General features: G+C 44.6%; 1 protein-coding gene and 1 pseudogene across 1 annotated transcript in view; both read right to left on the bottom strand.

The window, feature by feature from the left end:
* The window catches only part of STMND1 (stathmin domain containing 1), a 35,199-nt gene extending 22,916 nt beyond the window's left edge, over positions 1–12,283 (bottom strand). Inside the window, 3 exon segments of the mRNA XM_030881169.2 lie at positions 8,967–9,199; positions 9,476–9,667; positions 12,277–12,283. Coding sequence (XP_030737029.1) covers positions 8,967–9,199; positions 9,476–9,667; positions 12,277–12,283 — 432 coding nt within the window.
* On the bottom strand, positions 847–2,354 carry LOC115866029 (actin-like protein 6A; annotated as a pseudogene).
* Positions 12,284–12,948: the final 665 nt, after the last annotated feature.

A 12,948-nucleotide genomic window follows, 5' to 3' on the forward strand; every position in this document is an offset into this window, starting at 1 on the left:
AGCTAAATTAATTTGATTTAAAGAACTGTCATTTATTTTGAAAGGAAGTAAATTAATATGTTCAGAAAAACTTTTCTCTCCCACTCCTCATTCAATGGAAGTCAAGGCCTCTAGTAGATGTTATCAGCCAACTTCTTCTCCATCTAAGACACACTTACCAGAGGAATCCTCTATAGTATCCCTAGAAGAGGCAAGAACATAAGCATCTTCTACAGACTACTGTCTTCTAGCTATTTTTTTTTTGGCTAGTAATTTTTATTTAATTTTAAAAGCTTAAGGTAAAAAATACAGGCAGTAAGTTTTACTAGTCAATAAAAAGCAATTCTATCAACCCAGTGGTAATATACTAAACGGAGTTGGAAAGCATTTTACTGAAAGCAAAATATTTCAAGAAAATAGACATTTATACAAAATTATAAAATGCTTGTAATAAGAATAAGTGCATTTCAAGGAAAGCACAAACTTATTTTAATCTATAGAGCCAGTTAAAGCCTTAAAAAATTTAAGTGGAGGGCTTCCCTGGTGGTGCAGTGGTTGAGAGTCCGCCTGCCGATGCAGGGGACATGGGTTCGTGCCCTGGTCCGGGAAGATCCCACATGCCTCGGAGAGGCTGAGCCCATGAGCCATGGCCGCTAAGCCTGCGCGTCCGGAGCCTGTGCTCTGCAATGGGAGAGGGCCACAACAGTAAGAGGCCCACGTACAGAAAAAAAAAAAAAAAAATTTAAGTGGAAACTGACATATGCAAAAATGTATAAACATTCTACAAAAGATGGTTGTTCTTTTCCTGAGTCTACTAAAGCTATGAAACGTAAGGTGACATAGAAGGTAGAGGTTTGGGAACTCTTCTCAAGGGCATTTCCTTTCTACACGCTGCTTCCCTCCTTCTTCATATTCTTGTTTGGAAATCCACATCTGCTGAAATGTGCCCAAAGAAGCTAGAATGGAGCCACCGATCCATGAACTAAACCTCTGTTCCACTGTTGTATTATTTGCAATCAGTTTCAACCGCATACTTGGGGGTGTTTTCTGAGAGAGTTCTCTATTCAACCTGTCAGTAAAGCTCTGTATTAGCGTGTTTCCTCCCGCCACTATAACGCTGGCACAGAGACCTGGTCTGATATCAATATCGCACATTCCAACACTTGCAGCGACAACATGACTGACGCCCAGCATTGTATTTCCTGATAACCCCTTTACACTGGAAGAGTCAAATAATCCTTCAGGAATCTTTAACCGTTCTGCTCCAAAATCACAGTTGTAGTCATTGGGGAATTCATAATGAACAGTTGGCATCTGTGCGGCTACTTTTTCATCGTAAGTTGAATCTGATACTTGAAGTACTGAGCCTTGAAAATCCTGGATAACACAGTTACACATGTAATTATGCCAAGACCTTGTAACCTGTGGCCACTTCTCTCTTCTGTTCCAGTTTGCTGGAGATCCTTCACAAACAGCTTCTTTTGATGCAATCAATATATGGAGCAATCAGTTCTATATTCATTTCTTGGAAGAGTTCTCTGCACTGCATAGTAATACAGTCTCCAGCAACAGGGGATTTTACAATGCTTTGCTGAAGGACATGGCCATCGTGAACTGGAACTGCAGTGGTATGAGTGGCTCCACTGTCTAAGATAAGCCCAGTAGAATGACCATTAGCAAATGCTGTCAAAATAGCGGTTTTGCAAAGGAAGAACGCAGGGATGTTGTAGTGTTCAAACATTAACTCTGTCAGTTTCTCTCTCTTTGCTCTGGTATTCCACGGTGCTTCTGACATGAGAACAGGATGCAGGCTGGCTTCTGATTTGACTCATTTTGGAGGTATGAGCCAAAATAGCCTGGAAACTACCCCAATCTTCAACCATCCCAGTTTTCAGTGGTGGAATATGGCCTCTGTATTCTCCCTCGGAACACGCAGGGCATTTGTATCTATGTAATAGGCGGGACCGCCTTGTTTGCCTTTATCACCATCTATTTCCATCAATGTACTTCCATCACCTCTTTCTACACCATACCAATAGCCATAGGGAAATCCATCTTGGGAGAGTCCTCACCAGCATAACCAGCTTTCACAGTATAGGATCCAATGTCAAACACAAGGGTTCCGGGCTTCCCTGATGGCGCAGTGGTTGAGAGTCCGCCTGCCGATGCAGGGGACGCGGGTTCGTGCCCCAGTCCAGGAAGATCCTACGTGCCGCGGAGCGGCTGGGCCCGTGAGCCATGGCCGCTGAGCCTGCGCGTCCGGAGCCTGTGCTCCGCAACGGGAGAGGCCACAACGGTGACAGGGCCGCGTACTGCAAAAAAAAAAAACAAACAAGGGCTCCAACTTCATCTCCCCCGTACACCCCACTGCTCATGGCTGCTATCGATGCGACTCCTACGCTAAAGGCCACCAGGCGAAGTGACTGCGGGTCCCGAAAAGCGATGGTCCCCGACTCCCTTAACTTACACCGCCACCCACCTCAGGTAACAAAGCTGCGTCCACACCCTTCTGGCCATTTTTAAAATGTCTACTAATTTTACTATTTTGGCCCAAGGGGTGATCTTCTCCTCTGAAACTTCAAAGGGCCTCAAGACTCCACCCTCCAACTCCCACTCTTTTCAGCACAGCCCTGTCACACGGATACACGTGTGTGTCTTGTTGGGGGTCACGAATGGTACCAACGAGAAAATGCCTGGATCGGGTCTTGATGAATGAGCTTCCAGTGGGGAAGGAGAAAAGGTCATTCTAGACACAGGAAAAAGTACACACAAAGACAGGGTGTGAAACAACGTGGTGTGCCGAGGAACTTGAATTACTCCAGTTTAGCAGAAATAGACTGAGGTAGAAAGTGGTCGGTGCTGAGGTGGGAAAGTCTTCTGCGACAGGTAAAGACGTGTCATTTTATTTTGAAGGCAACAGGAATCTTTTGTAGGATTTTTACACATGGATGTGTAAAAGCATCAGGTATGATTTTTAGAAAAATCACTTTGGGGTTAGTGCAAATGGCAGGAGTAGAAGGAAGGATGGGACAGCACAGAGCGACCAGTTACGATGCCTACAGTTGTTCAGGTGAGATTGGATGACGCATGAACTAGGACCGTGGTAGTGAAAATGGGGGAAAGAGGTGGGCCCTGAAATATCAGAAAGGTGGATAACGGACCTCTCAGAGCTTCAGTTTAAAGGAGAGAGGTCCCTTCTGGCTCTAAATTATGACTCTAGGAACTAAACAGAAAACACTCCCTTTAGGAAAACAATAAAAGGCCAGGACACTGGCATGAAACTCTTGGGACTTTCACAATAAAAATCATACCAATTTAAAAATCTAAGCACATCTGACCACCTTCCGGAAGCATTCCAAAGCTCCCTCAGAGGCTAAGGAGAAATCACCATAGCTAGGTGGTGGGCCCCTGTCACCCTCGGGTTCTCAGAATTCAATTAGCGATTCTCACATGTTCGTAGGGAGACTCGCATTGCTTATCACCCTGTTTACAGAACGTGATCACTCCAGCTAAACCAACATCAGTTCATTGTGTTGATGGTTAATTAGTTCTGTGGCTCAGAACTACACGGGAAAGTATGAAAAACCAACCAACTGAACAAACAAGTAAGCAAATAAAAACTCAACAGATCTGTACTATGACTCAGCACAAGGAGAAAGTGGGAGAGGATCTACATGCTTTTCTCTTTCTCTCTCCATCTCTTTCTTCACAGACTCAGTTACTGCCCATGTAGCCCCTGAATGGTAAGCTGACCGAGGAAAAGAGTCTTTACATATTACATGCTATGTTATTATATAATAACAATCATATCAGACAGGGCCTCCTTCTCCTTTGTTATACGAAATATATATAATATGAAACACACACACACACACACACACATATTTTATATGACAAAGGAAAAGGAGGCCATGTCTGATATTTACCTTTTAGGGGCTCACAGTTCACACTGAAGGTAAAGATTATACTGTCCCTCTTTCCAAATGAACTATTAAAAACCAATATCTACAGTGAGAGTAAGACAGTTATTTTGACGAGTTCACTTCGTTTCCCAGATCCATCGTTTTTTGAACCTAGTACAGCACTGAGTTACACACAGGGACTAATTTTGCCATTTAAGATTTCCCAGTGGAGATCCTGAAACAGGGAACTGATTTAACAACAACAATAAACAAAATGCCCATATTGGAACTGAGAGCAAACTTGAATGTTTTCAGTCTAACACGTGGCTTTTCACAAAGATCATCTGTCAAATACAAGTCAGAATAGATTTAAATGCTACAACCCTGAACAACCTCCCAATTGTTCCCACAAAGCAATTCATCCAGGCCTGAGCAAGGAACTTTTCCATTTATGCTTATTTAGGTATGGTCTGCCTTCAAGCTCTGTCAGTGACCAAAACTTAAATTGTAGCCAATGAAACACAAGCTTCCAGCATAAAAGAACATGCAACAGCCTTCAGTTTCCAGAGCAGAAATTTAAGGTTTTTCTCTTTTGCAAACTAAGAAGTCTTTCAAACATCTTATCTATGTGCAACACATTCTGGAAATTTTAACACCCAATTTCATAATCTAGACTTGAGAATAGACATAGTCCAAAGATGAGAGATATTTACAAACTAATTAGATCTATGCCTCACAGGGATAGGGCATAGACAGTTTTCCTGGTCTACCTATGCGTGCACTTATATTTTCACACCAATAAGAAGTCTGTCTGCAATGGTACTGGGGGAAGGGGGTGGGGAGGTGGGTCGAAGGTTTTATTTTTTCCTTGAGATGAAGTTGTAGCAGAAGTACAGATTCAATGTTTCCACATTTTGTATCAATTTCATTTTATGCTTCCTTGTCTTAATAAAAATTGATAAATTTTAGACAGAATTGAAAAACTGTGCATTCCAAGGTAACAGCTATGCATGGGAATTAACACCATTCCGAAAAAGGTATTACTTTTAACTACAGAAAGGTGTTTTGTTTGTTTGTTGGTTGGTTGGTCTGGCAGTATTATATGTTGTGTTCTAAAGCTTTGGGGAAACAAATTTGCCAAACAGCTTGGAGGGAGGGAGTCATTTGTCAAGGCTCCCTGGAGCTGAAACCTTCTGAAATCAAATTATTGGCAGATGCATTTTATAAATATATTTGTCTGTAGACATATAGGAAGAATTTTCTCATGAAATTTTTATTTTTTTCTAGTGTACTTCAAATAAATGTAATAATAAATAGCAACCCTCCAAAAACCAAACAGAAATATATATATTCATATTTTAACATCTTTATTGGAGTATGATTGCTTTACAATGTATATATAAATATATATTTTTAATTGCACTTTAAAAGTTAGCTCCTTTTACTGACGACAAACAAGAATTTTCTTGTCAAAGTTTAGGGGAAAACTGTGAAGGATACTTAGAGATCATCTATTCCAATCTAGTCTCTCCCCTTTTATATTAAGCAAGAAACTTTGAGTTAATCACATAGAAGAAGAGCATTTCTCTAAATAAAAAAGTTTCCCATGCTTTCCTTCTTATGCATTATTTTATTACCATGTCCTCTTTCCACTTTAAGGGAGAGTGAACAGAAACTCTGCAGGCAGATCTCAAGAAGTTTGATTCAGAATATTTTGAAGTCGTGCCGCTAAGAAACATAAATATTTCATGCAAGCAAACATGTTCATCTCATTTAAAAGACACTGCCGAACTAGTAAACTCTCAGCCTTACGCATTTATGAAGGTAGCAAAAAGTACTGTTCTGACAGCCTGAGAGTGTTTAATTAATAATCATACTTTTCCCAGATCAGATTTCCAAAGTCAAATGCTTGGGGTAGGGAAAGAGAGGTACAGACGTGAGTCAACTCTGAGTCTATTTTCAGGTTATTTTAATATTAAATTTCCTCCTTGCTGAGTGTCATTAGTCTAGTTATGCTACTAGGAAACAGGAAGATGCTAAGGAATTGCAGGAGCTGGGAGGGACATGCAGTCACCCAAGAAACATTCGTTAATGGCTGCTCTGCACCAAGCACTGTAGCGAGCACTGGAGACACAAAGACAAAGAGCAGTTCTTGGGCTTCCCTGGTGGCACAGTGGTTGAGAGTCCGCCTGCCGATGCAGGGGACACAGGTTCGTGCCCCGGTCCGGGAAGATCCCATGTGCCGCGGAGCGGCTGGGCCCGTGAGCCATGGCCGCTGAGCCTGCGCGTCCGCAGCCTGTGCTCCGCAACGGGAGAGGCCACAACAGTGAGAGGCCCGCGTACCGCAAAAAAAAAAAAAAAAAGCAGTTCTTTTCCTCAGTAATAGCTTAGGATGGGAGGCAAGCATTGGAAACAAATAAGTACAATGAAAAATTCTGAAATATGATAGGAGAAGGTGTAAGGTCCACTCCACCAGCACCGGGGCAGGGGCAGGGGGACTGCAAAGAGTGGTCTTGAGTCATATTGAAACCTGGGGGCATATTTGCCTGTGGTCCAGGAAGACAAAGAAGGAAAGGTCTGAAGGAAAGAGAACAGGTGCAAAGGCACAGAGGTAGGAACAGAATGGGGTTGCGGAACACGTGGTGAGGTCTGACCAGAATCGGAGGGAAAGGAGAGATGAAACTGGAGAATTTGACAGGCGTCAGCTCGAGAGTCACTAGTAAGGCACACTAAGAACTTAGGATTTTATCTCACATAAATAATGGTAATAATAGTGATTGTAATAATTAATATCAAGTGCTTATTCTGTGCCAAGCTTTGGTATGAGCACTTAATGTGAACTCAATTCATTTCATCCTCACAACTCTATAAAATAACTATTATTACCCTCATTTTACAGATAAGGAAGCCAGGGCACAGAGAGGTCAAATGACTTAACCAAAGTCACACAACTAACAAGTGGTGAATCCAGAAATCAAACCTAGGTAGTCACATTCTTGACCATTGGTTGGTGTGTCTACCTAGTGGGTCACTGACTTTATTTCAGCAGATAACTGACATAATCAGATTTTATTTTAGAACGATCCCTCTGGAGGTCATGTGGAAGATTGGAGCTGCAGGGCAGGTGGAGGCTGGTCATGAAGGAAGCACCCAGGAAGACTAATGAGGAGCCTTGTACCAAAATCCAAGCAAGGAAATTCAGGAAGAAACCCAAACCCCTCCCAGGCCTTGAGATGCTTGGCCCAAAGGGACCTAGTGCATTTGACACTTGGAGAGGATTGCTTTTCAGCACTCCTTCTCTATACAACAAAATTATTTTCAGTAATAACCATGAAATGGGACAAATGGCCAGAAAACAAACTCAAATAGTGAAAATTTTCTTCTACTGAAGTCTTATATGTAATCGTGCCAGTAAAATAAATTTTAAAAGATTTTTGCACAAACAAGGAAAAGCAAAATGGATTAGTACTTTAAAATCACATTATTTTCTGGAAAAGGAGAGGGAAAAACAGCATTCTTAATGTCACTCCACAGCAGTGATGAATAATAACAAAGATGACCAAATTGCTCCGAAGAAGCCCATAAATCTATTAGGGAGAAGCAGCTTTAAACAAACAGTTACCACGTGATAAGGGAGCACCAGAGTATTTGGGCAGTGGTGCTCGGGCTCAGCGCAGACAGGAGAAGTAGGATTTCACGAGGCAGACGGGCAATGGGGCCCAGGGAGGCATTCCAGGAAGAGGGAATGGCATGGGGAAAGGCACAGAGGGTGAGGAAGCCTGGAGGAACTGAGCACTGCAGGTTCTTGGCTTGGCAGACCTGAGGGTCCACGAATGAGAGCGTCTGGGGAGCAGAGGATGACATTAGACAGACCAGTAGGACCAAATGTAAACTTTTGCACACTGCAGGGAATTTTTTTCTTAGCAAGATAGCCTGGTTAGGGTGGTGATGGGAGAGGCAGAAAGACCCAATAATAGGTAATGGGGCCCTAAAGGCAGACAGTGGCGGTTGGGATGGAAAGCAGAAAACAATGTTGAGATGGGTGGGCATCTGGGGACAGGCATCCCCCAGGGCACCAGGGACTAAGCCTGAGTCCCAGCCTTTAGCTGCCTCTGGTTTGTTTTTGATGGACGCACACACAGTAGGTGCTGTAACTGATACTGAAGAATGTCTTGCCCATCACCTGCTGAGAGAAAGTGTGTGCTCTTTAAACTGTAGTTCCAAAAATGCGCTTCAGGAGGGGTGACCTTAAGTCTTGGTTTGCGGCAGGCAGCATGGGCTTATATCAGACTGTCTGGGCAAAGTTATTAATAGGGCTCCCTTCCATTCTTAAGAGTATTCTGCTTTTAATGATAAATTATATGGTAACACTGTCTTTGGGTAACCGCTCCGGAAGGAACCTTTGTGGGTTCCTAGTTCTGTTTGTGGAATCTCGCCCCGGTGGTGAGGATGTAAAGAATCATGGACCGCATTTCCGCCTCCCTCAGCCCATCCCTCCAAACACTACCCTAGAAAAAAGCGCCTATTCTTTTCTCCAGAAGAATTACGGGAGATGAAACCTTGAGGGAGAGTGGGCAGAGTCCTAGGACGAGACTCTTGACAACTGGTTCTATCTCCAGCTCTGCCCCCAAACGAGCTGTGGAGCCTCGGGCAAGTTGTCCACCTCTCTGGGCTTCTAGATCCTCTTGTGAGCAGCACGAGGGCTCAGCCAGACGGCTGCTAAGATCTCTTCCAGCGCTAAGGAACTCCCAAGGGGCCCACTTTCCGGAAGCCTATATGGCGGCTCCCAGGAACTCTCAGTTTCCCCTGCGAATCACCACCAAACCAGCTCTGTGCCGAACGCCCCGCTCATCCCGTTATTCCTACCTCTGCCCTGGGGTGCGACCACCTTCGCGGCCTCTTGAAACACAAAAGCTAGTCCTGTAGCAGCACGAGACCTGGTTAAGACAGCAGTTAAGCGGCCTCAGAAGAAAGCCGCTTCCTCCCCGCCCACCCACTGCCCGTCGTCCAAGCCGCCTCCAAGCGTGGGAATCGCCAGGCCTGCCGGGTAAAACACTTTGTTCCCGTTTGTCTCTTTGTTTTTACCTTGAATCCCTCTTTCCAGCCCTTCTGAGGCGCGGACACACGTCTCTGTTCTGCAGCGGCCTAGGAAGGTCCGCAGCCCACGGTGCGCGCCGCGCGCCGCTCCTCGGGCCGGGCCGCCCCCTGCGCGCCCTCGAGCGCTCCTCGCCGCGCCCTTTGCGCACGTGCGTTTCGGCCCTGCGCGCTGCGCCTCCCCCCGCCGCCCTCAGTGACTCCAGCCTCTCCCGCCTCGCGCACTTAAAGGCTCGGCAGGAGGCGCTCGACACCAGGGCCGTGGCCCGGAACCGTCGCCACAGTAAACCCCATCACGCGGACCTAGGACCTGGGCGGCAATGGGACTTTTGTAACCGGGACCTGCAAGATCGGAGGCGTTTAAAGGACACCTGGGTTGCCCTCTCCCGAGCCTAGTGAGGGGAGACTGCTGCCTGGCCACGCTGGTTTTAAAAGTACCCTAGGCGCCAGCATCCTGCGGGGACCTCTTTTTTTTTCCTTTCCAAGGCATCGTGGGGCACGTCCCCACCCCTGCTGCCTCAGCCGGGCGCTCAAGCTGTTGGCTTTGGGGCTACAGACCCCGTGGGGACTGTGTAGAAGGAGGTTGCGAGGAAGGCGACCGTAGGAGTCCCGCCGGCGGAAGCAGCGCTTGAGGACAGGTGGACGGTGGAGGCGGCCCGGCTGGCAGCAGACTGCAGTGGCGCAGGGAGACCCTGGAGGGGACGGGCACGCAAACAGAAGCCCACTCAGTGAAGAAAACCAGACTTTTAGGATCATAAACAGCTCAGCAGCCGCGAAATGGGTCATGCAAATCATTTTTATGGAAGGTGCATTTTATGAGCTGTTACCTTGTAAGGAAAGAGGGTGGATGGGTGTGCATATTTCTCTCAGAGAATTAAAATGGTGGCATCCATCAAAGAAAGGCAGACCAGGTGGACTGCCCAAATGAGCAATAAGTTGTTCCTTCCTGGATTTTTTTTCTTTTTATCCTATTTCCAATTAATTTTTGTTTTCCAGAATAAATTATTTTTAAAAGAGTTGAAAGGGATCTAGACGTTATCTACCAGCCCCTTATTTTACAGGCTGCAAACTTAGGCTCAGTGAGGTTGAGTGACGTAGACGGGGGTGGGGGGGTGGGGGGGTGGGGGGCAGTTAATGAGGGAGCTGGAATGAGGCACCAGGTGACCTCACTCTGTCCCGTGTATCCGTAACACCAGGCAAATACGAGAAAGGATTCTTGGAAATGTCGTACAAGTTTGGATCCTGCTAAGGAAATTAATGGTCAGCTGTGTTATAGGAAGCTGATTATTTGCTTTATACCATTTAAGCTCATTTCACTCTCCTTACTGCTGTGAGGGTGCTGCCTGTCAATTTTCCTTTGGCTAAAATTGAAGAAGAGGAAAGATGAGATGAAACTCAAGCCAAGGCATTATGATTGTTGAGCGACAGGCATTAAAAATTTGTGAATGAAGAGTTGAAGCCAGGCTAAAATGGTGTTTTGGGAACTTCTCTGTGTTAACTCATGGGTGTAATAAGTCACATGAAATGTTCCAATTGGAAACTGAAAAATTCTCAACTAGAACTCAATACAGAGGACACCTATAAAACGTTCTTGAGAAAGTTTAACGGAAGTTTGTAGGATGAACTGTAAGAGTGAAATACTACAGATCTTTTTTTTTTTTCCTTTGAAGGCCATCTGTGAATAGAGGCTTGCTAGGACATCAGTGTCAATGAATGATACCCAAATGTATTGTGCAGCTATCTTCTGAGGCATCCTATCATTTACAGTCCAAAGTTGTGGAAAATGCCCGGTTTTTTTTAACATCTTTATTGGAGTATAATTGCTTTACAATGGTATGTTAGTTTCTGCTTTATAAAAAAGTGAATCAGCTATACATATACATAGATCCCCATATCTCCTCCCTCTTGCGTCTCCCTCCCACCCTCCCTATCCCACCCCTCTAGGTAGAAAAATGCCCTTTTTAAAGGTATGTGCTGGAGCCTGCTTGTACTGTCTCATGAGAGACAATTCTCGGGAATATCTGGACCTAGTTGTTCAACACAGCCATTACTAAAAATTAAATTATATAAACTCACAGTTAAATTAGTTATATTAAAAACAAAGGTAATAAGTACAACTCAGTTTCTAATTGAAGAAGAGGAAATTATTTTAATCAGTTTCTAATTATTACAACTTACTACGTTTCTGAGTTTATTGACGTCTCTTGTATCTGTATGGTGTGCTACTGTGTGTCTCTTCCCAACTCCACCTTCAGTGATATCACGTTGATAGTTTAAAATCAGCCAAGGTAGGACTATGTACACCATGAAAACTGGTAAATGCTCCAAATCAAAGGCTTTCTCCCCAGCCCTCCTCCCCCTCCCCCTCCCCCTCCCCCAGAGAGCACACCACTGACTGTTTATTCCAGAATGCCAAGGCATGCCTCTGCCCTCTACACCGTCCTCTGACCTCTCTCTGCAGTGAAGCAGCCTCTGTTACCCGCAGCCTAAGCCACAGAATGTGTGCTGGTATCATTTCCACATCTCCCTTCACTGGAGCTGGGGCGCTATTCTACGGCTCCAGGCTCTGTGTCCTTAACTATCCTATTCTGGTCTTGGATAACCTGTTTCCACCTGGATGACTGCTAGAGGGAAAAATCCTTCGAGGCTCACCCAAGCAGGGCTGTCACTTGCTCCCTTTAAAGTTTGACTACTACTCTCCATTTTTCTCCTCAGATATGAATAATCTCTGGAAGGTCAAGTTTTTACTTCCCTCCGGAATCTATTTAAGCCTGAGGTTTGTCTTGAGCTTTTTTTTCCTCTGGAGCGATGAGGGTATTGTAAGGACTTGGGCCTCTCACACTTTACAGTGCACACCCTGGAGATCTTGTTAAAATGCAGATTATGATTCAGTAGGTTTAGGGTGCGGCCCCAAATCCCACATTTCTGAAAAGCTCCCAGTGCTTCTGTCGCTTTTTGCACAGGGTCACACTTGGAGTGGGAAGGGTGCAGAACTCATCAGAATATCAAATCATGACTTCAAAAGGCAGAAAGGAGAAAGGAAAAATGGGAGGAAGGAGAAAGAATAGAGGAGGAAAATGACAGGGAAGAATAAAATGAAGTTTATTAGACAATCAAGCATAGAGGAAAAGAAACCCTGGCCTCATTTTATCAAGGTATCCTCTGTCTAGGAAGCACCTTTATCACATAAAATTACAACTAGGAGCCTGAGTGCCACACGAGCTTCTCATCCTCTTCCCTGGTAGAGAGAGGATCTTTGCAAGTTAGTGGATCAGAGTGAAGAAGAAAAGAAAATCCTTACTTGCCATCACCCAAGCTCTGGAGGTAGCTTTTCCTCTTCTGTCTGTTCTGAAAGTTACCCTTCCAGGGATGACGGGCAAACCAGAGAGCAGACGTGTCTCCCTGCAGCACTGGGAAGGTTAGTATATCAGGGCGGCGGGGGTTGGCGGGGGCAGCGGTTGGTACCACGCCGCCAAGGGGTTTCAGAGTTCACATTGAAAGCTCTACAATTTTAGTTCAGACCCTAAGCTTTTCTAGGAAGTGGGACGTCAGAGAAATCAATTCTGATCCCACCACCAAATCCACTGAGTTTACCAGCGTTCTTCCTATGCATAGAAAAATTACGTGCTGACCTTCATTCCCAAACATGTCCCAACTGACTAATATTTCAGAAATAGCTGACATTTTTGAGGGCTTGCTAAGGATTAGGTAAATGAGGGAAGCTGATGACTATGTTGGTATTTCTATTTTATCAGTCAATTGGCTTAAAGCAAGGATGGGAAAACTATGGCCCACTGCCTGTCTTTATCTGACACATGAGCTAAGAATAGATTTTAAATGGTTGAAAAAATATAGGAAAAAAAGAACATTAATTAGTAATTCCTGAAAATTACATGGCATCCTAGTTCCATTGTCTGTAAATAAAGTTTTATTGGAACAGAGACACTCCCATTCGTTTACATATTATCTCTAA

This window comes from Globicephala melas, chromosome 11 (genome assembly GCF_963455315.2).
Source record: "Globicephala melas chromosome 11, mGloMel1.2, whole genome shotgun sequence".
NCBI classification, from domain to species: Eukaryota; Metazoa; Chordata; class Mammalia; order Artiodactyla; family Delphinidae; genus Globicephala; species Globicephala melas.